The 26,051-nt window shown below is 35.5% G+C and overlaps 4 protein-coding genes across 5 annotated transcripts; 1 reads left to right on the forward strand and 3 right to left on the reverse strand.

The window, feature by feature from the left end:
- Positions 1 to 5,668, forward strand: LOC141646981 (dynamin-related protein 5A). Its single transcript, XM_074455003.1, has 9 exons — positions 1 to 498; positions 1,844 to 2,035; positions 2,145 to 2,351; positions 2,522 to 2,950; positions 3,180 to 3,407; positions 3,614 to 3,809; positions 3,896 to 4,225; positions 4,329 to 4,680; positions 5,282 to 5,668. Exons 1-9 carry the CDS (start codon positions 130 to 132, stop codon positions 5,466 to 5,468), a joined length of 2,490 nt encoding a protein of 829 aa, XP_074311104.1. The 5' UTR covers positions 1 to 129; the 3' UTR covers positions 5,469 to 5,668.
- Positions 5,669 to 5,916: 248 nt separating this feature from the next.
- LOC141648594 (protein RALF-like 19) lies at positions 5,917 to 7,309 on the reverse strand. Its single transcript, XM_074457322.1, has 2 exons — positions 7,086 to 7,309; positions 5,917 to 6,064 (listed from the first exon to the last, which is right to left on the reverse strand). The coding sequence occupies exons 1-2, from the start codon at positions 7,307 to 7,309 to the stop codon at positions 5,917 to 5,919; spliced, it is 372 nt and encodes a 123-aa protein (XP_074313423.1).
- A 2,903-nt stretch (positions 7,310 to 10,212) lies between these two features.
- Positions 10,213 to 15,790, reverse strand: LOC141648595 (protein DETOXIFICATION 19-like). The gene is made up of 7 exons (XM_074457323.1): positions 15,554 to 15,790; positions 14,236 to 14,783; positions 13,835 to 13,921; positions 12,657 to 12,713; positions 12,325 to 12,563; positions 12,112 to 12,230; positions 10,213 to 10,690 (listed from the first exon to the last, which is right to left on the reverse strand). Exons 1-7 carry the CDS (start codon positions 15,788 to 15,790, stop codon positions 10,529 to 10,531), a joined length of 1,449 nt encoding a protein of 482 aa, XP_074313424.1. The 3' UTR covers positions 10,213 to 10,528.
- A 5,825-nt stretch (positions 15,791 to 21,615) lies between these two features.
- LOC141646982 (protein DETOXIFICATION 19-like) lies at positions 21,616 to 25,643 on the reverse strand. Of its 2 annotated transcripts, XM_074455004.1 has the most exons (7): positions 25,206 to 25,639; positions 23,106 to 23,650; positions 22,781 to 22,867; positions 22,645 to 22,701; positions 22,300 to 22,535; positions 22,090 to 22,208; positions 21,617 to 21,947 (listed from the first exon to the last, which is right to left on the reverse strand). In XM_074455004.1, exons 1-7 carry the CDS (start codon positions 25,479 to 25,481, stop codon positions 21,822 to 21,824), a joined length of 1,446 nt encoding a protein of 481 aa, XP_074311105.1. In that variant the 5' UTR covers positions 25,482 to 25,639; the 3' UTR covers positions 21,617 to 21,821. The 2 variants fall into 2 exon arrangements, with proteins under 2 accessions (XP_074311106.1, XP_074311105.1); XM_074455005.1 differs by lacking the exon at positions 22,781 to 22,867 and having other exon boundaries at positions 21,616 to 21,947; positions 25,206 to 25,643.
- Positions 25,644 to 26,051: the final 408 nt, after the last annotated feature.

The following is a 26,051-nucleotide window of genomic DNA, read 5'->3' on the forward strand; positions in this document are numbered from 1 at the left end:
TAAGCACCCTAACCCTACCAACGGCTCCAAAAATTCAAATTCAAAAATTCCCCCAAAACATTTCCATTACCTCCGAAACTCCATTATCAATCACTTCATCATTCACTCTCTCTTCCATCATCAACAACAATGGCGACACCATCAACATACCAAAACACTCCTTCCAAAACCCCTTCTAAATCATCCCATTCCTCCAAACGTCCCCACCACCAAATCTCCCAAAACCCGAACCCAAACCCTAATTCTTCAATGGATCAATTCAAGTCCAGATTCGAGGCGTATAACCGCCTTCAAGCCGCTGCTGTTGCATTCGGTGAGCAGCTTCCGATTCCAGAAATTGTTGCAATTGGTGGACAATCTGATGGAAAAAGCTCTCTTCTTGAAGCCCTTTTAGGTTTTAGGTTTAATGTTCGGGAGGTTGAGATGGGTACTAGACGGCCTTTGATTCTGCAGATGGTTCATGATTCTTCTGCTCTCGAACCCCGGTGTCGATTTCAGGTCCCTGATCATTGCCCTTATGCTTTTAATTTTGTTTTCTTGATTTTATTGTATAATTGTTTGATGATCTTGGGATCAATTGATACATTATTAGTCTTCTGTAAGGCGGTTTTTATGCTATTATTGTGTAGAATGGGTCTCAACTACGTAGAACATGACGCGTAAATGTGAAAAAGAACTCCTTAGTTACCAAAAAGAACCGTTTTACAATATAAAAGAACTATGAAGTATCTGTGATGGTTATTATATGTTGTTTCAGTGATTATTGTGTGGATTAATCTTGCAAATGTCATGAATGTATGACTGTGGGGGCATTAGAGGTGTTAATTGGTCAATAAATTGGTTAAAGGGTTTTAATTTCGTCGTTGGCCAATATGTTAGAATTACAGAAGTTACCCTTATGTTCTACATTTTGGGATAGTATTGAAATTGTAAGGTTTCCAATGTAGCTAGAGAAGATGATTCATCTATAATGGTTGTAATTAATCAGAATTTCGTTGTCGTTCCAAAGTTCACCCCTTTATGGATATATGGCTATTGCAACAGTAGATGTTTAACATTTGTTGATAGGGTTAGAATTATGAGTGATTCTGCTCGAAATTTTGTTGGGTTTAGGGCAATGAATTTGGGTATGTGTGTGGAATGTAGGCCCCTTCTGTTAATGTGGTATGCTTTGTGTGGGTTGTGATTCAGTTTATGTTGATAAATTCCATTTGCTGCAGTCTGAATTTCGATTTTGCGTGTGTTTAAGATTGGTTTCTTAATTTCTTAGCCGCCAAAGGCTGAATTCATAATTAATTCTTTCCTAGATTGATGTGTGCAGTTTATCTGTGTGCCCCCTACCCCGGCTTGAACGCTGTTTAGATGTTGGGTTTTGTCTGATTTTTTAGTCACATTTATTGTCATCTATTCATTTTACTACTACAAATATCACTTAGCGACAAACAGCCAAGTCAGCATCGATGAATTAATGGTGCAAACGTGGATCAAGGGTTTATGTTCTGGGCTTATTTATCCGGCTTCTAGAGCCTAGAGGTTTTTGGCGATCATTTTTAGTTTTAACTTAATGTGACATGAATGTCTGTTTCTCTCACAAGCAGGCTCATCGGGAAATTTAATGTGTTGAAGATATTTCTAGCAGTTAGATTCACTTGTGCATTCAGAAGTTACTTGTCAAATTATTGCAAGACTATAATTTACAAATCGAATAGTAGGTAGGTTAGATACGGTATTATACTTCTGTGATGGGTGTGCATCATCTATACCTGATGATAGCGCTGCATAGTGTTTCCTGGTAGCAGTGAACTCTATCCTGCAGTATGTAAACTGTGACTGTTGGTGACAGGAGGAGGATTCTGAAGAATATGGAAGCCCAATCGTCCTGGCATCTGCTATTGCAGATACCATAAAATCGCGTACTGAGGCCCTTCTGAAGTCCACTGGTACAGCAGTTTCTCCCAAGCCTATTGTTATGAGAGCTGAATATGCGCACTGTCCAAATCTTACAATCATTGATACCCCCGGCTTTGTTTTAAAGGTAATCTCTTCGAGGTTATGCTATATTTGTAAACATTTGTTTTTTTTTTCTCTGGAGTGGGGACTGAGATTGGATTACTGACATTGACAATTCTTTGGTTGGTATGCAGGCTAAAAAGGGAGAGCCAGAGAATACACCTGATGAAATCATATCAATGGTGAAGTCATTAGCAAGTCCACCTCATCGCATAATCTTGTTCCTTCAACAAAGTAGTGTTGAATGGTGTTCATCATTGTGGTTGGATGCTATTCGGGACATTGACCCATCTTTCAGACGGACAGTCATTGTCGTGTCAAAGTTTGATAATAGGCTTAAGGTACAATCACATTATGTCCTCTTGTTGATTGTTATGTTTCATGTTTTCCCTCGTGTTACTTTATTCGTGTTAATTACCTTTCCTACATAGAGATAGGTGATTGTAAGGGTTATTCCATCATTACCTTTTGATATTTAAATAGATTAACTAACATATCACATTTTTATCAGGAATTTAGTGACCGATGGGAGGTTGATCGGTACTTAAGTGCAAGTGGATACCTAGGGGAGAATATACGTCCCTTTTATGTAGCCCTTCCCAAGGACAGAAACACAGTCTCTAATGATGAGTTTCGCCGCCAAATATCTCAAGTTGATACCGAAGTTATGCATTACCTGCGTGATGGTGTTAAGGGGGGTTTCGATGAAGAGAAGTTTCGCCCCTTTATTGGTTTCAGCGCTCTTAGGGAGTTCCTAGAGTCTGAGCTTCAGAAAAGATACAAGGAAGCTGCCCCAGCTACTCTGGCATTGCTTGAGCAACGTTGCAGTGAAGTAACTTCAGATTTGGCTAAGATGGATGCCAAGATAGAGGCAACTTCTGATGTTGCTTATCTTCGACGATCTGCCATGTTACATACATCTTCCATGAGTAGCCATGTGGTAAGTAGATAACCCTGCTTATAAATTTAACTTAAATACAATGCTATAATCTTTTTGCGTCTTAAATGTCATTTATGGGTTGCATAATTAAATGAGGAATACACAAGGATTTGGGTTGGTCTTATATGCAAGATCGTCTCATTGAAGAATCACTACCAGTCTCGGTCATATGATAACATCTTGGAAGCAATGAAACTCACATAGACTTCCATGTTATTGATTCTTGAAGGGAGCGCTGATTGATGGAGCTGCTGATCCGCCTCCAGAGCAATGGGGAAAAACAACTCAGGAAGAAAGGCTGCAGAGTGGTATTGGTGGGTGGCCTGGTGTCACTGCAGCCATTAAACCCCCAAATTCCACATTACGGTTGTATGGAGGCGCTGCTTTTGAAAGAGTCATGCATGAATTTCGATGTGCTGCTTATTCCATTGACTGTCCCCAAGTTTCAAGAGAAAAGGTAGATTTTTTGTTCCAAACTTGATGACCATTAAATGTCTTCTGAAACGGTTTTTACGATAACTTCTTATAAAACAATCATTGAAGAATGAAGACACAAATAAATACCCATAGCATAAATTATTCGTGTAGAACCATATACTCTGCGACTATGCATTGTGTGATGAAGTTTGATGTTTGAAGATTATTTGGACCTTCTAAAAACAGGTTGCAAATATTTTGCTCGCTTATGCTGGTCGTGGTGGTGGTCGAGGAACAACAGAGGCAGCTGCTGAGATTGCGCGTACTGCTGCTAGATCGTGGCTAGCACCTCTGCTTGACACTGCTTGTGATAGGCTTGCATTTATTTTAGCAAATCTTTTTGATCTATCAAGTGAAAGAAATCGCTGCCTGAACTCAGACTGTAAGTATATGTATGATGCTTGTTCGTCTGTTCTTGATTAATTCATATGATTGAATGCAACTGAGTGAAGTTTGTTTCGTCTGTAGATGGGAAGAAAACAGGAGACATGGATGGCTACGTTGGTTTCCATGCAGCTTTGATGCACTCCTACAATAAGTTCATCAAGGATCTCGCGAAACAATGCAAACAGCTAGTTAGACACCATCTTGATTCAGTGACGAGCCCTTATTCGCTTGCCTGTTATGAAAATGAGTCAGGCTTCGGTTCTATGCTAAATCCGTCCTACAGATTCAACCAAGCGTCTCCTGCTTCACTTTGTCCCGAAATATCAGACAGTGTTCGGGCATTGCGTGATGAAACAGTGACAAATCAAGAGAACATACCCCCAGAAAACAGTGCCCGTGAGACTACACCAGGTACGCAAATTATTTTCTGAGACGGTTTAACAGTAACCCTTTAACATCATAAATTGGTGACCATATTACGACTTTTATTGTTAATACCATGTTACTGGACCAGGTAAGGGCCCAGAAGGTAGAGAAGCCCTTCGAGAGAGTCAAATAACGATTCCTGAGACACCTTCCCCTGATCAGCCATGTGAATTAGGTTATGGTTTGGTGAAGAAAGAGGCAGGAAATTGCATGGAAGTCGGAGCAAGGAAACGACATTCCAGAATGTTGGGTAACAGTAGAAATGCTGACGGTCCAAGAATTCAGAATGGCGGTCTTCTTTTTGGGTATAATAGTTCTAGGTCTGGCTCTGCTTATGATGACATATGCTCTGCAGCAGCTCAGCATTTTGCGCGTATACGTGAAGTTCTTGTTGAACGAAGCGTGACAACAGCATTAAATTCCGGGTTTTTAACTCCTTGGTAAGTAACACTAACTGGTTTCCTTTATCACCAAGCATCACTTGCTCTCTGAAATCAGTGCATTCTTTTTTTTTTTTTTTTTTTTTTTTTTTGATGACGAGGGGTTGAATCCCCCCGGGCCCATGCATTCCCGCACCACCACATGGACCATGTAAGTCACCCCCTTCGGGGGCTGCAGTGGCAAATGATATCGCCCCAGCTGGTAGTCGAACCCAGGACCTCTCAACTCCTGCATTTCTGCAAGAACCCGGCTATCACTGGACTAACACCACTTGGTTAACAAGAATGCATCATATTACGTAACCACACGACTTGAATTGTCTACATCCCCTTAAAACGCGTCATTGTGTCTCAAAATTAAGACGCGAGATACTCTATTAAACAAAAGTAACGCGTTATGAGACATGTCTTCAAAACTGAAATAATTTTTAAATATGTTCCAGTTTCGGAATTGAAATGGGGAGATGTTTCCGACATATTTATAGTACTACATGGTTCATGTAAACTGTACTATATGGCCTTGGACCTGCATTCCTCTGTTTATGTGTTCAGATTATAAATTACTCGACATCTGAGATTAAATTGTTTCAATAACTTGCAGTCGAGAAAGGTTGATGGTATCACTTGGAATAGATTTGTTTGCTGTAAATGACGAAAAGTTCATGGAGATGTTTGTTGCGCCAGGAGCGATTGATATCCTTCACAACGAAAAACAATCTCTTCAAAAGCGCCAAAAAATTCTTCAATCTTGTTTGAATGAATTCAAGAGTGTTGCCAGGACACTGTAATTAAGGTACATTTCCCTTTTCACCGCGGGTTACTTCAATTTCCTCAATTGTATTAGATTGATCATGTAAGCTGTCATCTTTGTTGTATGATCACCAAAATCGCCACTTCTTCGTGGTTGTTCTGAAATGTCACCTAGTTGAAGTTTGACAATAAGAGCCGAGTTCTTTGTACTTTTATAATCGATATGTTTGTCTTCGAGAAGATTGCATTTGGTTTTGCTTTTCGAATCATTGTCATTTTGCTCGCTCAGCGTTTAGTGAATCGTACAACAATGAAAAGTAAACGAATTCATTAATAGAACGCGAAAATGTTTACAAATACACATAATATGTATTTCTTTTATTTCGACGTAATAGTTTGCTTCATAATAAATCATCTTATTTTTCTAGTATATAGTTGTTGCATACATAGAAAATAAGAGCATATGAAAGGGGCATAATGGTAATTTCAGTGGAGATCCCTAGCACAGTGAGTGATGTAGGTGCAACCTCTCCGGTAAGGGTTCGCCCTAGCGTTGCCTCTGCAATAATAGTAGGACTGCCCACGTCGGTTGCATGGGACTCTGTCCTTCCTTAGTGCATCATTGCTTATAAACCTGTTTCAATTCATCACATATTTTGAAAAAACGTATACATTCAAATGAAACAGAAAAGTTTGTTTTCTACTTATGGAAGATGATCGACTTGTCATGTTTTGATAAGATGGTTTTACGATAAGATCGATAGATGGACCTATAAGTGCTGACATATTTTTCCTTCACGAAAAATATGGACTCAACAGGACCGGACCTTCTCTCGACATAACTAAGAATTTTTTTGATTTTTTTTTTGGCTTGGAATTGTATATACAGTATACTCTCAAAAATTTGAATTGCAACATCCTCTATCTACTAAATAAATAGGCGAACTCTATCCTTTTCACGCCAAAAAGTATATTCTCAAAAAAAGGAAACTAATGATAATTATGTCCATTCACTAAATAAGCAAACTTACAATTATAACTTAATTCATCTATTATATTTTCATTAAAATTAATTTTTTCATCAAATTATATTATTTTAATTAAATTCTAAATTATACAGTATTATTTTAATTAAAATAAAAAATTTGATATAAAACAATAAATTGCTAAATCTTTTATTAATCCTATTATTAGATGATGAATTGACCCATATTCTGTATAAAACGATGTTGTTATTACTTTCGTGACAAAGAAAATTGAAAAAAAATATATAAATTGAAACTCATTAGTTATATGCTATAAAAATATTTTCATCAGAATATATTTCAACTCATTACTCAATTAATTAGTTCTAACTTTTATTTATCCAAGCAAAATATAATGAGAACAAATATAAACAATTACAAGGTATCAATATTATATAAATAATTTTATAAAAATATTACACTTTAAATACCGTGCATATAATGCACGGAGTCTAAACTAGTTTGCATATTAACCAAGAACTATTTACGACCAATGTTCATGTTTTTCGGAAAAGAAGATTTGATGACGACGAGCTCATATATTAGGAACTAACTAACTCGTCGATAATTTTATCAACTAAGCTAGAAAAAATCATAATTATAAGCCATGCTTCAAATAGATGTACGTACCTTCTTACCCTGGCCAACTGACGACGACCGCTCTCAGAGTCCAACATATCCTCCTCATCGCCGATACAATCTCCGACACGTCCATTACACATTCGCGTGTTCAAAAGCCCATCATCACCGGAGCTCTGGCGAGTCATACCCCAAGTGGCATCATCAAATGATGTCGACTCGACCGCAATCACCAAAGCCAAGAGTAGAGCAATTAGCCATAATTTAGTAGCCATGCATGCAAATTAATTAAATTATATATTATATTAGATTTTGAAGAAGAGAGGAGAAAGAGTTTCAAAATGTATTTTTATGATATTTTTTGTTTGTGTTTCTCTTCTCTTCTTGTGTAGTAAAGTTAAGGGAGAGATGAAAGAATATAGGAGGGTAGGGTTATGGAGGGAAAAAAATAGGGAGATGGGTGATTGGTTAAGAGTATTTTATGGGGGATTAAATTAGCTAATTAATAATCATTATTTATTTTTATTTATTTTAAATTTTTGAGATTTTATGGTTTTTCTATTTTGGGAAAGTTATGATTTTTTTAGGGATGGGAGAAAAATTATGATTGAATTTTGGGTGATTGATTGTTTGATGGAAAGTAATTATGTAGGTGTATGTAATAATCTATGTATAGTTGCATGATTAGTTTCATTCCTATTTCCTACCTATTTATGATTTTTATTGCACACATTCTCATTTGAGGCGTTATTGTTTGTATTACGTTTAACACAGTTTAAGTACATATTATTTTTGTCAATAAATAATACATATGAAAAAAATAATATATTTGTCTTATACTCCCTCCGTCCTCGTCATTTGTTGTCATTTGGTTTTGGCATAAAGACCAAGGAAAGAGGAGATGGTCAATTACTAAATGACAAGTGTAACAAATTGAGTGTGAATGATCAAATTATTCATTAAGTTCATTCTTAAAATAGAAAGGACAACAAATTATTGAGACACCCCAAAATGAAAAAGGACAACAAATAACCGAAACAGAGGGAGTATAACACAAGTTGTATGTAACTAGATCTGTCTTAAACTTAAACTGAATAAAATCGTCTCATGGACAGTTACTGTTTTTATTGTGAGTTTTGAGTTTTGATATCATATACTACTACTAGCTGAGATGATGAGGGTATGACACAAATAAGATTATACTTCCAGTGATACAATATCATCATACAACCAAGTTATATCTTATCGAGCTTATGTGTAATTTTTTTTGAGTTTTCTTAAAGTTACTTTTTTATGTTTAAGTGAGTGAATTCGGAAATTTTATGGTATAGCTCGACTTCTTTAAAACAAAACTCGAAAACTTTATTATATAGCTCGGGTTTTAAAGCATACAACTGGTTATAGGATCTATTAACTAAGGGTATGAGACCATCTTTATTGGTTTGTTGCCATCTAGGCATCTACACACTTAATTTTTCTAATTTCTTTCTGTTTGATTGTACGGTTTTCAATGTGATACTTTAACCACATTTTATGTTAATTTTTTTAATACTTAATTTTGTGAAAGCCTTTTGGATGATCATTCGTTATCGTATTAGGTCAAAATAATATTTTGACCAAAAAGTCAAATGGTAGTACATGAAAAATTGGAGGCAGTATATATTGTAACACAATTAACGTCCATGTTCTCTTTTAGAACATGCATTGTAAATTGTAATGGCTACCCAAGGAAACGAAGGACAATATGCTTAAGCGATATATAGGACGAGAAAGAGCAATTTGTACTCCATATATATATATGATCAATATGCGTAACCTGTTTGCATGATTTAACAAAATGACTTGGACAGCCAGATAAGATAATAAGAATAACGTAAACAAATGCTTAGGACGGAAGGTGATCCGCGTCCTTTTTCAGAACATGCACTGTCTTTTTTACGCGAAGTCTAATTTTATGGAAAAAAACTTTAATTAAACTAAAGTCCGTCATTCAAACAATCAAATTAAACAAGCAATGTGATTTCAATGTCCAAAATAAATGAAATTTACGGAAATAAATATATAGAAAATTGCAAATTATTAAGTCTAAAACCAGGAAAGTAATGCGAATGAAATTGACAAAATTAAGATCGCTACGGTGAAGGTAACTTTGTGTCCTCCTGAATGGGCCGGAGCCGGAGCCGGAGCTGGAGATGGGCCATCGACTTCTTTTCCTGACGGTGATATAGTCGGGGACACCGGTGGTGATGGAGACGGAACTGGAGATTTTGAACTTGGTGACTTAGCACTGGATGGTGCTGGTGCTGACTTCGGTGGAGTAGAAGGGCTTGGTGACTTGGCAGATGGTGACGGAGGACTCGGTGACTTGGCAGATGGTGACGGAGGTACAGCCGGTCCATGTGGCACAGGATGTCCTGGACTCGGTGGTGACTTGGCAGATGGTGGCGGAGATATAACCGGTCTATGTGGCATAGGATGTCCTGGACTTGGTGACTTGGCAGATGGTGACGGAGATATAGCCGGAGGATGACTTAAAACAGGAGAAGCATTAAATCCCGGGAACGAGAAATAAAAATAAGAGCGACGAATGTTAGCGTCGGAGAAACTAATGGAGAGAATAAAAAAGAAAAATAACACCCAATATTGACTCAAAGAAGCCATTTTTAATAAAATTGAGAAGAAATAAAATCGCTTTAATCGCTTCAATAATGAAGTGTGTATCTTTATATTTATACGTGGGAATTAGAGGGCTAGGTTAAACTAAAGAATATTCAAAGAGAATGAAATGAAATATTTGTTGATTATTATGTGATATATAATACAAGTATGGTATAAATGGATTTTATATAGTTTATATAAATAAAGAAGATCATGGAATAATTTACATAGGTAAATAAATAATTATGTTACCATTTTAAAATGAAATCATTAATTTTTTAGGTAATGATTTGATATTTGATTTCCATAATCCTAGTGATTGTAGATCAAAGAATAATCGAAATCTTGCATAGTTTTCTTTTTAATTTATTGTTTTAGTTTTTAATTTTGTTCGTGTCTTATTCGTTTAAGTTTTCGGCTGAACTGGACTGAATTTAATGAACTTGGTCTGAATTGAACCGAAATAAATTGAAGTAAAAGCTAATTTGTGAAGAGATAACTGAACTGAATTGAACTGAAATTAAGTCCAAAAGAACAAGGCCTAATAATGTTTCGAAGTCACCAAAAAATAGTGATAGTGTACTAGTGTTTACAGAATAGGAAAATAAAATAGCGTCACCCGGTGATAACGAATTTCAGTAACATCCTTTCACATAGTATCCTCCGAAGTAATTCACAAGTCTAATGTACTAATCCCTTTTAAGTCAATTTTTTTGTACATTAATGACCATAAAGTCTAGTACAAAGACGGGTTTAAAGATTATTTTAACTATTAGGTTAAGACCGCCTTAGAACATGTTTTCAATTCCTTGTGATTCATAGACTAAAATCTCAACTCATTGTATAATTTCAGCACTTATAGGTTGTAACTGAACTGATCCCGGATTTTCGCCGTCACGAGACGGTTGCTCAAGTGCAGTCCATTTCTTGAGACAAGTAACTATAAATAGAGCACATGTTTGAGAGGCAATTCCAACAATTAGCCCAATCCATAGACCCTGTAATACCGAAAACAAGAGCTTAAAAGTTAAAAAATATCAAAATCTAAATAGTATAAAAGTTGAGTTCTTTAGAGCTCTCCTATTGGCCCCTTCAATTCAGGAAAAAAAAAAAAGATTTTTTTTTTAAAGTAGTCCCTAATGCAAGTAGTGGGGGTTAGAGTGATTTAATTTCTTTCCTCCCTCAATACAAACATACAACCATTATCTAACATTACAATATACAAAGCATCTGTTAAAAAATAATTGTGAACGTGAAAAAAAAAACGAAAAATTTGGCCAATTGTTTACATTCTCTTAAATTCAAAATATGACTCAAAATCATTTTTATTTCAAATATGTCGTAATATAATACCTAACTAGCATAGATCCCGCGCTATGCGCGGTATATATAGAGTATTTATTTTTTAGGGTGTTATTTATATTGAAAAAATAATTAAAGAGAATCAAGTAACGTTATGAAATGTGTATTTTTAAGAAATAAATATATTTTTTTACCATGAAATTAATGATTTCTTTATTTAAATAATTCTCCAATTGTTTTAATGAATTTTCTATTATCACAAAGATAATGATAGGTATGTGACGATTTATTCTCTAAAATTAAAATAATAACATTTAATAAAAAATTTACAACGTGCAGTTTTAGTTTAACATCAAATTTAATTTATTTTGATGAAAAAATTATAACAATTAATAAAGTTAATATTTTAATAAAAAAGATACTCCCTCCTATTCCGAATAAGTGTCCCATTTGGACAATGGCACGAAAATTAAGGAATATAGTTAAAATAATGAAAATTATTGTATAGGGATAAGAATATATGAGTTAAATAATGAAAAGTATTGAATATGATGGGTTATGGGTGGTTGGGGTGGTAAATAAATAAAAGAGCTAAGGGTAGGAAAGTAAAAAACCATGTCCAAATATGGCAAATGAGACTGTTATGTGAATAGACGAAAATGGCAAATGGGACAGTTATTTAGAATAGGAGGGAGTAGTTTATAATTTTAATCTATACTAAATAGTTTAATAAAAAAGATACCAGTTTAAAGAAGAAATATTTTACTTGTTTCTTGAATTAGATAGATGTATTCGGAGGGAAAGAAGAGAAATATTATTCTTTGAGCAGTAAAGGAGATTTTATTAGTAAATATAGATAGTGGATACAAATTAAATAGGAAATAAATATTATCTAGTATAATTCACTTGGGCGGGAAATGTAAGCGGAAAAATTTAGAGATGTGTTAATCTTTTAGTATATAGGAGATTGTGGATTTTATGACAATAAAATATATGTTTAACAAATTTTATCAATGCAGATCGTGCAATTTTTGCACGGGTATAAAACTAGTTTAACATAAATATGATGCGAATTAGCGAGAAAATTTAGCGATTTGTATAACAAGTATCGCTTTACCTTCGCGTGATAATGGAGCGTAAAGGCGAATAAGCAAGCAACCGGGATACCAATGCCGAAGAAAGCACTCAGGTTTATGAATGTAGTCAGATTTTGCCAACCACATCCCCTGCTCACTCCTAGTTTTTGCAATTAAAAACAAAATTAATTACGTAGTTAAAACAATTAATCACGAAATTTTATACTGAAATTATAATTACGCGAAATTATCACCTGATAATATGCATTGTATGGAATCCAAAGATAACCCTATGCAAAGCAGAGGGGTCATAGAAGCAAAAGACTTGATTATTTCGACGTTGTCACTAAATAACTGTGCCCATTTTTTGCATCCAAATCCTAATGCTAGTAGCATTATAGACGTTAGCACAATCGACAACTTCATGGCTACACCCATTGCGTGTTTAGCTTGATCTGGTCGGTTTGCTCCGAGTTCATTAGACACCCTTGTGCTGCATCAGTACACATAATCTTACAATAGTAATCGATTCTTCTCTATACGAAAATGAAATGCCGAATGCTAATGTTGATAGATTAGTTAGTACCTTGCTGCAGCACTCAAACCGTAGGTAATATTGTACGCGATTCCTCCAGTCGATATGCTGGTAAGAGTTCAGAAATAATTACATCAAATTCACAAAAATAGACCTGGCAAAATGGGTCAGACCCGATCCGAATAGGCTGACCCGAGACCCGAAAATGACTCGAACTTGCTTGACCCGAATATGACCCGAAATCCGAATTGACCCGACCCGACCCGACCTGAACATTGTCTGACCCAATGTTGACCAGACCCAAGGTGATCCAACCCAACCCATAATTGACCCGATCCCAAATGACTTGAAGTGACCCAAAACTATTAGTACGAAGTCATTACTATTATACTCCCTCCAATTTCCTTATATCTTCCCTCTTTCCTTTTTCACACAAGTTTGATTATCTTCCCTCTTTCCTTTTTTTGGTAAGTTTCATTCATTTTTTATTAATTTCTCTCTCCTAAAAAATCAACAACTCTCATTACTTTATCTATTCTTTATTCATCATTCATTCTTTATTATTTTCTCTCACCTATAAATTTCACAACTTACAATAATTTATTCTACTTTATTCCTTCTTTCTTCCCCTTTCTTAATTTTTGTGCCCAAAAGAAAGGGGAAGATATAAGAAACTTGGAGGGAGTATATATCTTCATTGGTTACAACAATCCCTAATAAATAGTTAAATTTGTAAAATAGTTTTCATAATCAAAATGGTACTAACTTAAGTGCTTAGCCATTAACTCAAAAGCAACCCGACTCAAAATGTTCCAACCCAAAACGACCCAACAACAGGTTACCTGAAATTGACCCGAAACCCGAAAGTGACCCAACCCAGCCCGAAATGTGTGACAGACCCGAAATGACCGGCCCACTCTGACCCGACTCATACCCAACCCAAGTGACCCGTTTTGCCAGGTCTACACAAAACTTTTCCTAAACAATGATTCGTGATAGGGTTAACCTGGCCCGGCCCGCCAGGGCCCGACACGGGTCCTAAAATTCCAACCCAGCTTGCTCTTGATCCGCCCCGGGCCCTGGCCCGGACCAAGCATATCACAGCACGGCCCAGCCAACCCCCCCCCCCTCCCCTCTCCCTCTCGGGCCTGGTCGGGTCTGACCAAGATAGCCCGGCCCAGCCCGAGTATAGGTCTAATTCGGGATGTAGGAAATGAAAGTATGCTTACCACATTGCCACTAGAGAGGTACTCGCTTTTGAGTTCGGCATAAGACCGGCTAACATTATCACAACCTCGAATGCCCAGTATTCTAAACTGAAACATTAGCAATATAGCATGTAAAACTTTATTCAAAACCCGTAAATGGCGTAAATGAAATGGTTCGGAGCAATGGTGAAGCCAGGATTTGAGCTTAGGGGGGCCAAAAATTTTTGGGGGCTGGATAAGTAATAATGTAAGGTACAGCTGAAAAAATCGAAAAATTTAACCAAAAACTTCGAAAATCTCAACCGTCGGGAGGGGTAACGGGCCCTGCTAGGTCCCGCCCTTCCACCCCCCTCCCCAGCTCCACCACTGGTTCAGAACATGATGAAAGGGAAACAAATGAGGACGAAGGACAGTCATATTACCAAACCATAGTAGTAGAAGGCAAGGCCAATTTCAAGTTAGTAAGGATGAAACGAAACAACTCTTTCGAGAAACCCTTCCATGTTTGCTTCAATGTTCCGGCATACCTCACATAAACCATTAGCAAAACAACCGAAATCCAGAATGTAATTGACGTTGCCAATGCACCTCCTCGAAAACCAAGTGTAGTATAACGAAGCAAGATATAAACAAGTCCGAATTGCAATAACAATGGAAGCAGAGAACAAAAGACTAAGGGCCAAACCACAGATTGAGTTTGAAGAAACCTCATTATATTCTGCAATGTACCATATGCATATATTCCCGGGATTTGGTATCTCATGTAGATAGCTGCTGCATCGGAAACCTCGTGATTTTGGTGAAGCAAAGTGATTAGAATTGGTTTTGTGTACCACCAGATTATGGATATGAGAATGGAGAATAGAAATGATATAATGCAAGATGTTTGTAGATATATTCCTAACATTTTGTATTGTTTTGCTCCATAGGCTTGTCCACATAATGTCTCTAGTGCAACGCTGAGGCCCGTCTACATAACAAAGTAACAGTCGTTCTTGTATAAGATGGTTGTATTATACAATAATAATGTGCCGTAATAAACATAGGATCGGTCAGTTGTACAGTAATTGAAGGAAGGGAGCCACAAGGGCGATTTAATGTTGGCAGGGTTTGAACCCAGGTCATAAGTACCACCAGCTCGTGACATTATCAATAAGATTAATAATGAGCGAGCTAAGTAATTAATTTCACCTGAATGAAGTTAATTAATAAAAATGAAACAAAAAAAAATTAATTTAGTTTAAAACAAGTTAAACATGATCGTCTGTACTAGAATTTTATAAACCGAATTAAACTCGTCATTTTTCCATCTAGTAACCTGGCAAACGGGTCATTCAATTTAGGTCATGTAGACATGTACCAATCGACTTAGTTTAAGTCAGTTCAGGTCGGTTAATAATGAGCAAGCTAATTAATTTCACCCCTGAATGAAGTTAATAAAAATGAAACAAAAAATTACAATTTCAATTAAGAAAATTGAATTTGAGAAAGTTAAACAGGAATTACAGGATCATATGTACTAGAACTTTATAAACCGAGTTAAACTCGCCATCTTTTCATATAGTCACCTGACAAACGGGTCATTCAATTCAGGTCGTGTACCAATTGACTTAGTTTATTTTAGTTCAGGTCAGGTATATATGATCATGTCTTGTTCAGTTCAATTTATTTCAGTTCAGTTCAGTTTAAGTCAGGTTTATTAAACCGAGACTAGAAAAATGAGAAGAGAGAAAAACAAACCATGATAGCATAACCAGTGACATTAGCCCAAGAATTAGCAAGAGTAGAAGCAGCAAGTTGAAGGTCTCCAAGGTGACCAGCAAACATAACTGATACAACTGGGATTAAATAAAATATGACATTTGTTAACACCATTGGCGTTGCAAATAATATCTGTCTTTTCGCTTCGTCGACGTCCACCACCTTTTTCCACCACCTTTCTTCTCCTCCTCTCAACTCTGACGACAACTCCGCCATTTGGCGCAATCAACCTTGTCACCAGTGAAAGGTCAGTGGCGGAACCAAGATTAAAATTCAAAAAAATTATCGAGTTTGCATATACAATTCTTAAAATATTAAAGTAAAAAAATTGATTTTGATGGGAATTTAGGGATATTTAATTTCTCAATTTCTTGCTTAAAGTATGGAAAATCAAGGGGGAAAGTTAGAGAAAGTGAGAAAAAATGTGAGGAATTTGGACATTTAATTTCAATTTCTTGGAACGTAGCAAGTAGTAAAGTAAGTGAGGCATGCAAACAATCGAAAGTAAGGGAGCAGTGGAAAAAACCAAACAGGTGGCTGCCCAATTTTGTTGGAAACATGCAGTTTAAATCATGAATAAGATCAGATCGTTTTATGGTGTGAGACGGTAATTTTATTTTCTCGATGAAATTTCTACTTACCTCCTCCATACCACACCAATGGTAATATTGAGAATCTTGATACTATTCATTGTCGTAGGGAATCTTCGATATTATTCTTAATCTATAAGACAAAATATAGTCATATGAGATCTTGTTTGATTTATCGTCATGAATGCTATAAGAATATCAATCTTTTATAATTTTTAATAATGTGTAACTAAAAATATTCACGTTGCAAAACGTGTCTCGATAAATGTGAAAAAGTCAATGTTACCATTGGTGTGGTATGGAGGGAGTAATTATTATGAGGTTTAAACTCTCGTACGTACCCAAAAAATCATACTCCCTCCTTTTTATATTATATAAGTCGTTTTACTAAAAAAAATATTTTTTTATATACTATTTTACATTTAAGCCATTAGAATGGTGAAAAAAAAAGATTTTTTTATTTTTAAAGAGCATTTAGGACACCTAACTAATACAAGTAATATACTCCGTAACATTTTCTAATACTTTCTTATTTTATATTGGACAATAATCTAAAATCTAAAACGGCTTATAAAAAGAAGTAAGCAGTAAAGCCGTTTTATACAAACATTTTTGTTACGACAAATACACCATCTTTACAATTAGATCATCACTTCTTTAGATTTACTCGTTTTAGTTACATAATTCTAGACTTCTTTTATATAATGGCCTTGGTCTTTAATTTTTCCTTAAATAGTGGAATTTATATCATCTTATATAATAATTAGTTCTCTGTTTTTTAAGTACAAAATGAGAAAGAAATTGAACAAACGTAAAAAAGGGCAAGAAATCAAGTTGATTGAGTGCCTAAAAAGAAAACGGAGGCTAGTAAAGACAAAATATGAAAAGATCAAAAAAGAAGAATCCCCACTAAACTAAAAGAATAAGAAAACTCAATATTTTTTCCGCCTAAATACATTCTCCTATAAGTGGGCCTATTTTTTTATTATCTTAATTCACTACAATTCAATACATTAGTGGGCCAACGAAAATTCAATGGGTAAGTATAATTTTTTTTTGGTAAAACAAGAAACTCGGTTGGCCCCAAACATTGATATTTTATATTAATATTACCTTATTTAATTATAATAGAATTTCCATAACTATATGCGCAATCTTTGTCACAAATAAAATATTCAGTATCCTATATTTCTATACATAGATTATAGAGTATAATTAATAAGTATAATTAATACAAATAAAATCTCCAAAATCTTATGATGTATAAATAAATTTTGGGTTATTCTACGTAGTAACCCTGTGTTTTTCTGAATTCTAGCTGGTAACCCTTCGTTTTTCAACTACCCACATGGTAACCCTGAACTTATGAAAAAAAGGTTCTCCATGACCTTCAACTTTTATTCCGTTAAAAAACTGCGTTAGTTTGAATGTTTATCCAGACTTGGGCTTGTCTTTTACACTTCAAATGCTTAAATGACCAAGTAACTATGGTTTTCTCAACTCAATTAAAATAAATAAACCACGAATTTTGCTAACAAATAATTATATTATAGGTGTGTTAAGAGTATAATTCATAACATTTTTATTATCATTCTTATTATTATCATCATTTTTATTGCTTAACAAAGAATATTAAAGTAGTAAATATATTGAAACACATCTTACTTTTGTTTTTGTTATAAATTATATTAGATTATAATTGATATTATATTATTATTATTTTTATAAAAAAAAACAAAGGTAAGATGTGGATCGGTATTTTTACTACTTTAATATTCTTTGTTAAACAATAAAAATGATGATAATAATAATAATGATAATAAAAAGATTATGAATTATACGCTTAAGTCTTACCACACCTAGAATATAATTATTTGTTAGGAAAATTTGGGGTATATTTATTTAATTGAGTTGAGAAGACCATAGTTAGTTGGCCATTTAAGCATTTGAACTCTAAAAAACAAGCCCAAGTCCCAATAAACATGCAAACTAACGGAGTTTTTTAACGGAATAAAAGTTGGGGGTCACGGTGAACTTTTTTTGATAAGTCAGGGTTACCATGTGGGTGGTTGAAAAATGAAGGGTTACCAGCTAGAATTCAAAAAAACACAGGGTTACCGCGTAGAATAACCCATAAATTTTTCCATTTTAAATAATGTACAAAAATTAACTTTGCTCTTTTTAATCTTTCCATCTTATACAACTATACAAGCTAACATGTTTTGTTTTAATGTCCATATAAAAATGTGTTATTATTATTGTTATTTTGCGCTTTTTTATATATTCTCTTCATAAAAAGATCTAGGATGCTATCACTATAAAAATTTCTTTGAATAATATTTTTTTTTTATAATATTACTAACATTATAATAAGTATTCAATACAATACAACATACTATTATAACTACAACTCATTTATGTAAAAATTAAAGCTCAATTAATTTAACCCTTACAAATGCCGTGCTTTAGCACGGGATCTCAACTAGTATTGATAAAAAGTAGAACGATTTTTTAAAATAATGGTCAAAAATAAAATATTTGTTATTTTGGGTCGGTTTTAAAAATATTTGTCAAAATGTTGTCCATGTAGGCTTGAGTTTTCAAAACCTAAAATACGGAACAAACACGCCATTATCAATAACGTGTTTTATGAAGGAAACACGCCATTAACATTGGCGTGTCTTTACAGTTTTTTCCCAACTGACAGATTCCCATTAACTTTAAAAAAAAAAAAAATTATACATACACGCCATTGGGAGTGCGTGTTTCCTCTCCGAAACCCGCCATTCCCAATAGCGTGTTTCCTTTAGTCCATTTTATATAATTTTTTTTTTCTTACTTACAATAAACACGCCATTAATAATGGCGTGCCTGTTCCGTGTTTCAGGTTTTGAAAATCCGAGCCTACGTAGACACCATTTTGACAAATATTTTTAAAACCGACCCAAAATGACAAATACTTTATTTTGACCATTATTTTAAAAATGGATTCTAAAAAGTACGGAATTAGGCCAAATTGAATTAAGCAGTTAAGGTCAACTGAAGATTGAATTAAGCTGATAAAAACTGGGCTTTGATGTTACGGGATAGGTGGCAATCGGGTCAGTCGGGTCTGGTTTGGGTTGGGTCAAGCCGGGTCGGGTCATATCGGATCAGTCACCTCTTTCGGGTCGGGTCGGGTTCGGGTCATTATCGGGTTGGTTCATTTCGGGTCAAATGATGTATCGGGTCGACTCGGGTTTGGGTCGGGTCATTATCGGGTCGGGTTATTTCGGGTCAAATGATGTGTCGGGTTTGGGTCGGGTCGTTACCAGGTCCGGTTACTTTATCACATTGCTTCAATTTTTTACCATTAAATTTAGTTTTTAAGCATTATTTGGTTTAATTACTTCATTATTAAGTCAAACATAACAATTTAATTACAAAATCACTTTCATTTTGATCAATATTAAGCTTAATAATTGTCGTTTCATCAATTTAATCGAGTCAGGTCAATATCGGGTCGGCTCTGGGTCGGGTTCGGGTCACTGATCATCAGGTCAAGTCGGGTTACGGGTTGTCATCGGGTCGGGTCGGGTCGGGTCGGTTTCGGGTCACTGGTCATGTCGGGTTACGGGTCATCATCGGGTCGGGTCAGACTTGTCAGCTCTAGATATATATATTGATCATTTCTTATTAATGTAGTGTCTCTTAGCAGATTTACTGTTATACTTAGCAGGATTTACTAATTAGATATTGGTTATTGAAACCCCGTCTCATATAAGTTTTTGTGTGGTATCTGACTATATAATGTGTGAAACCTAGGACCAGTCCTAACCATTTTGAGGCCCTAAGCAAGTGCAATGGAAAAACTTTATATAAAGTTCTTCCTTTGTCACATCATATTTTGACAATCTCAATAATCTCAAATTTTTTGTCACAATGGAAAAAACTTTAAATAAAGTTCTTCTTTAATCCATAACTAATTGATAATGTAATTAATTGGTTAATTTTTCATCGGAACTCACAATTTGTTCTTGTTTTTTGAAAGAATTTGGTATTTGTTTTCAAACCAAATTTGTTAATTTAAGAACAAACTTTTGTTTGCAATGGGACAAACTTTATTTTAGAGTTTGATTTGACAAACCCAATAAAAAAAACTCTTCATTGCTATTGCTCTAAGCAAAACTGTAATTTGGAGCCCTAACACTTTAAAAATCTTTGTTCAGGTAATTTATGTGTCATTATCTAAAACAATCCCCTATCTACTAAAAGAACTAGTTTGAATATCAGTGCGTTGCAACGGGGTAATTAACTTATTTATAATGCAAAAAAAAAAAACGTTATAAGTGTCTAATGTTTACATTCTATGTCTAATGATTTGTTTATATATTATTAAAATATCTCTTTCAAAAAAAATAAAAGATTAATATATATGTGGTTTAACTCTTATTTATAATCACCCTACCTTATACTAATCTTTCGATGTAGGACAATTCTACTATTTATAAGTAATATATTCACCAAACTTGATTATTTTTCTGATGTGGGACAACTATACTATTTATACGTAGTATATATTCATCAAACATGCATTGTTTTTCAATGTGGGACAAATAACATACTCAGAATTACACCATCTTTTTTTTTCACTTAGTTCGATATCCAACCAGATCCTGAATACCGAATACAGACAATTGCTACTCATTATGTCTAATAGTTATAGTTATATTTAATAATATGATCAAGTACTCTCCATTAATATCATTATAATATTGGAAATTTTTCATGGTAACCTTGAACTTTGATAGATTACACATGGTACCCCTAATTTTAAGTTTCTACCAATGGTACCCCTCTGATTAGAGTTGGCATAAAGGACCGCGGGCTGGTGGGCGGCACGGCCCAGCACGGCCTGGTGAGAAAATCGAGGAAGTACGGGCACGACACGACTAGGCTTGAGACGAGCTCCGATGCGACTTTCTTCAGAAATCTGTGCCCAAGCACGGTTGAGCCCGGCACGCACCAGGCCTAAATAATAAGTATTAAACCATTTTTTAGCGAGTATTCGATTTCCTCTCTAGACTTGTTTATTACACACTAGCAGCCTCAAATGTACACTATTCTTTCTCAAATTTGTGAGGTCGCTTAAACTGGCCCGAGAAATTGTCCTTATGATTTACAGACACTTTTGTTTCGAGTCCCGTGAATCCCGAAAACCATGTATTTTAAATTTCAGTTTGAGCCGTTCGAGAGGCCGTAGTGGGTTGTGCTTCTTTTTCTCCTGGTTTTCTCCACGTGTCAAGAGTCGCTTCAGAAGTTATCCTGTTCGATTTCAGCCCAAATAACAAGTATTAAAACATTTTGAACGATTCTCTGATTTCTGGCCAAGACTGATTTATCACACATCTCCCCCTCGTCACCAAATAAAAAATAATAAAAAATATCCAATTGACAGGAAAAAATCGGGTCATCAAATTAAGTTTCGAATTCAAATTCTTGATTAGTAGCATTTGAATTTTACATAAAAAGTACCATTCCATATTAATCAAGTTTCAGTTACAACCCAAATTTTGAAATTAGATTGGTTTGAGGGTTTGGATTTAGATTAGTGATCCGATACAAAATTGATATTGGTTCAGTGATCAAAATTGAATTAAGAACTAGTTAGCTGCTAACTAGACTAAAATTGAATTTCCTTTATCACTTGATAGTTCAATGCTCGCCCAATTCTTGAGCTTAGTGACTAGAAAAAGAGTACCACTTTGTGCCGCGAGGCCACATATTAAACCGATCCAAAGACCCTATACAAAAAAAACAAGGTAAACAAAAAAGTTGCATCAGAACATATACTAGTAATTTGTAAAAACGAGTTATCCTAGTTTATAGTACCGAGTTTCATTATCACTACGACACTAAGTCACATTTTTCAAATAATATGACTACCTTGGCATACATATGGAGCTTGAAGGCAAGCAGACACGCGATGGACATGCCGATGAAATAGAATGTTCCCAAATTGATATAAGTAGTCAACTGCTGCCAGCCACATCCTCGACTCACCCCTGTTACGCGACCAAAAAACGTTTAATACATCGGATATAAACAAATGTACACGAGAAGAATGAGTATTATGTACTCGCGTATATGTCAGACCTGATAAAATGCCTTGGATGGAGTCCAAAAATATGGTTATACAAAGAAAAGGCGTCATTGCAGCGAATGCTTTGATAATTTCAGGGCTATCACTGAACAAGCCTGCCCAAGTATCGTGTCCAAATCCTACGGTCACCATGATGGCTCCTAGCAGGATCGATAGCTTCAATGTTACACCCATCGCGTTCTTTGCTTGATCTGGCCTCCCTGCCCCTAGCTCATTTGAAACCCTTGTGCTGTCATGAGGATCAAAATCTCAGGTTTTACCATCTGGTTAGAATTTTATTATCAGACCGTCTTATATACGACCTTTTTTTTTCCTAGGGCCGTTATGAAGATTATTACCTTGCTGCAGCACTCAATCCATAAGTGAAATTGTATGCTATAGCTTCTGTATTAACACTGATAAGATCATAACAATTTTATTACATCAAATTAAGTCGGGTTTATGATAAGAATATATATACTTCATTTATCATACCATGTTGCAATAAGAGAAGTGGTTGTTTCCGAGTCGGGCATCAGGCCGGCTAACAGCACCAAGAGCCCGAACGCCCAATACTCTAAACTGTGATTCAATGCATTAAAACAGAGGAAATATGTATATAAGTTCAAAGATATATCGATACTAGTCCACATTTCGGCTGAAAGGAGCTGAACTGAACAATACTCGAGAATTGTATCTACCAAGGCCCTGTTCTTTTCGGCTGAAAGGAGCTGAACAGAACAGAACAGAACAGAACAAAGCCAGAAAGAACAGGGCCTAACTGTTATCTCACAATATAACAAATGGGGAGTATACTTACCAAACCATAGCAGCAGAAGGCAAAGCTAACTTCAAGTTAGGAACAACATAACGAAACGATTCCATAGTCAAACCCTTCCAAGTATGCTCAAACTTCTTATCAAATTTGACATAGATCAACAACATTAAAGCCGACACCCAAAACGTGATAGAAGCGGCCAATGGCGCTCCCAAGAAACCGAGGCTAGTACAGTAAACCAGGACATAGTTAAGGCAAAGGTGAAGAAGCAACGGCGCAACTGAGCAAACAACAAGAGGGAACACAACAGATTGAGTTTGAAGGAATCTTAGGATGTTTTGTAGGATTCCATAGGCAAAGATTCCTGGGATGAGACATCGAAGGTAGGAAGCGGCTTGTTTCGAGATCGTAGGTGTTTGATGTAGGAGAATAAGGAGTGGTTCTGTGTACCACCAGATGATTGAGATTATTATGGAGACAAATAAGGAGATTATGCATGATGCTTGGAGGTGTATTCCCATTTTGTTGTATTGTTTAGCTCCATATCCTTGACCACATAGTGTTTCTAATCCACCACTTAGCCCAAGCTACTATACACCAAAACAAAACTTAGCATAAGAAACAATCACATGTATGTAGTGCTATGTTAAACCGGCACTTTACTTTGGTTACGACACGACACTTAGATAATTCATTTTTAACCAAAAATTGAAAACTTCGCGAAAGGTATACTCATAAATTAGATCTGGCAACCCAGTTGTCTTAAACAAGAATTTGTGAAATTTCTACGAGTCCTTAGATATTAGCCCCTGTAACAGTGATATCTATTTGACCCATTTTTATGATAACGGATAAGTAAAATAATATGCCAGAAATCGAAAAAAAAAAAAAGAGGAGAGAATGAAGAAAAGGGAATAAACCCCGACCTAATAAAAAATACTCCCTTCATCCTGGTCATTAGTTGTCTTATTCCATTGGGGTGTTTCAGTCAATTGTTATTCTTTTTATTTTAGAAATGCATTTGATTAGCAATTTGATCATTCACACTCAATTTGGTCCACTTATCATATAATATTGGCTTCCACCTCTTTCCTTGGTCTTTGTGCCAAAATCAAAGGATAAATAATAATTGACCGTGACAAAGAGAGTAATGACAATGGGTTTCTTGTTATCAAACAAACAGAATAATAATAGAATTAGAAAATGGAATACGATAGTATATCTAAGACAGACTTGTGATACGAAAAGTATTTGGTTATAACTAGATTGTAGAAGGAATTGTTTCCGTAATAGCGTAGGATTCTCTATCTTTAAATAGAGATGATCGATTAATGTAATTGATATATATATGAACATACGAACATACGATAATCTTTCCCGAATATCGAGTCTAATATGCTATCAAAGCCCATGGCTTTCGAGAGCAGGAATTGGGTCTAATTGACCCCAGAAGTCTAATTTAAGTGGTCTCACATGTGAGGAGAGAGTGGAGAAACAATATATTTTCACATGTGAATGTTCCATATTAGGGCTGGTCAAACATGTGGGTTGGTCCAGTCCGGCCCAACCATTGGGTCAATTTCTACCCGGCCTGGTCTGACCTGGTACTAACCCGGCCTGACCCGTCAAATACAAGGCTCGGGTCGAGCATATCTTAACCTCCCTCCCCAGACCCGCCCAACCCCATACCCGCACCTAAGCATACCCTTAGCCTGCCCTCAAACCGGGTCCGGGTCCACCTCCACCAGGCTAAGATTTATAGAGCGGACTTTTTCTCATTGCCAAGGGGCTACTCCCTCTATTGCCAATATGTTTTACTCCCTCTGTCCCGGTTATTTGTTGTCCTTTTCCATATTGGGGTGTCTCAATCATTTGTTGTCCTTTCTATTTTAAGAATGAACTTAAAGAGTAATTTGATCATTCTCATTCAAATTGTTCCACTTGTCATTTAGTTATTGGTCTTCTCCTCTTTCCTTGGTTTTTGTGCCAAAATGAAAGGACAACAATTGACCGGGACGGAGGGAGTAATTTATAGTAGAAGCTCCTTAGACTTATAAAGCGGACTCTTTCTCATATCTTTTAGCATGGCCCAGACTAGTTTGTATAATTTCACACAAAAAGAAAGAAGAGAAGGGAACAAACCATGAAAGCAAAACCAGTAACAGTAGCCCAAGAATGAGCAAGAGTAGAGCCAGCAAGCTGAAGTTGACCAAGATGACCAGCAAACATTACTGATATTAATGGAATTAAGTAATAAAATACGATTGTTAATATCATTGGTAATGAAAATAACACTTGTACTTTCGCTTCCTCGACGTCCACCACTTTGTTGATCACCTTCTTACACCACCCGTCTTCGCCTTCGCCTTCCTCCACCGTTGCTGCGAGCAGCGGCGTTGTACCATTCTCGATACTCATATTATTACTCTTATATTTTGGGAGATATTAGGATTTAAAATTTTAAAAGTCTAACAAATTCTTGTAGTAGATAATACTCCGTATATTTTTTTTAGTCAATGCAAATGAATGATTAACTGGAAAACTCACGTGAGATATTTGTAGTATGTGGACCGACGTGGGTATGAGATGTACAAAAAAAATATCCTAAATTAATCATTTCATGCTTTATTTTTCTTCTGTAAGGTATTTATACGATTTACTACGATCGATAATATAATCACATGTTCCGGTTGGTCTAATTTTGTCACCTCTAATTATACATGTTAGATCAACTATATTTTTTTTTGGGAAAGGCATAATGTCACTTTAAAATTATTAATGTCACTCATATTTGTGAGACGGCAAATAGTAATAGGTCTTTCAACTTGACAGTTGACATATATTGTTGTGGCATTAACAAAAAAATATAGTGACATTTATCATTTCCCTTTTTAGGATGATACTCGTATAATGTAAACAGGGGCGTCTAATACCCCGGACGGCGGAACCGGGCCTCCAGTTTTGGCCATTGAATTTATAAGCTTTGCA

Source organism: Silene latifolia, chromosome 3 (genome assembly GCF_048544455.1).
Source record: "Silene latifolia isolate original U9 population chromosome 3, ASM4854445v1, whole genome shotgun sequence".
NCBI classification, from domain to species: Eukaryota; Viridiplantae; Streptophyta; class Magnoliopsida; order Caryophyllales; family Caryophyllaceae; genus Silene; species Silene latifolia.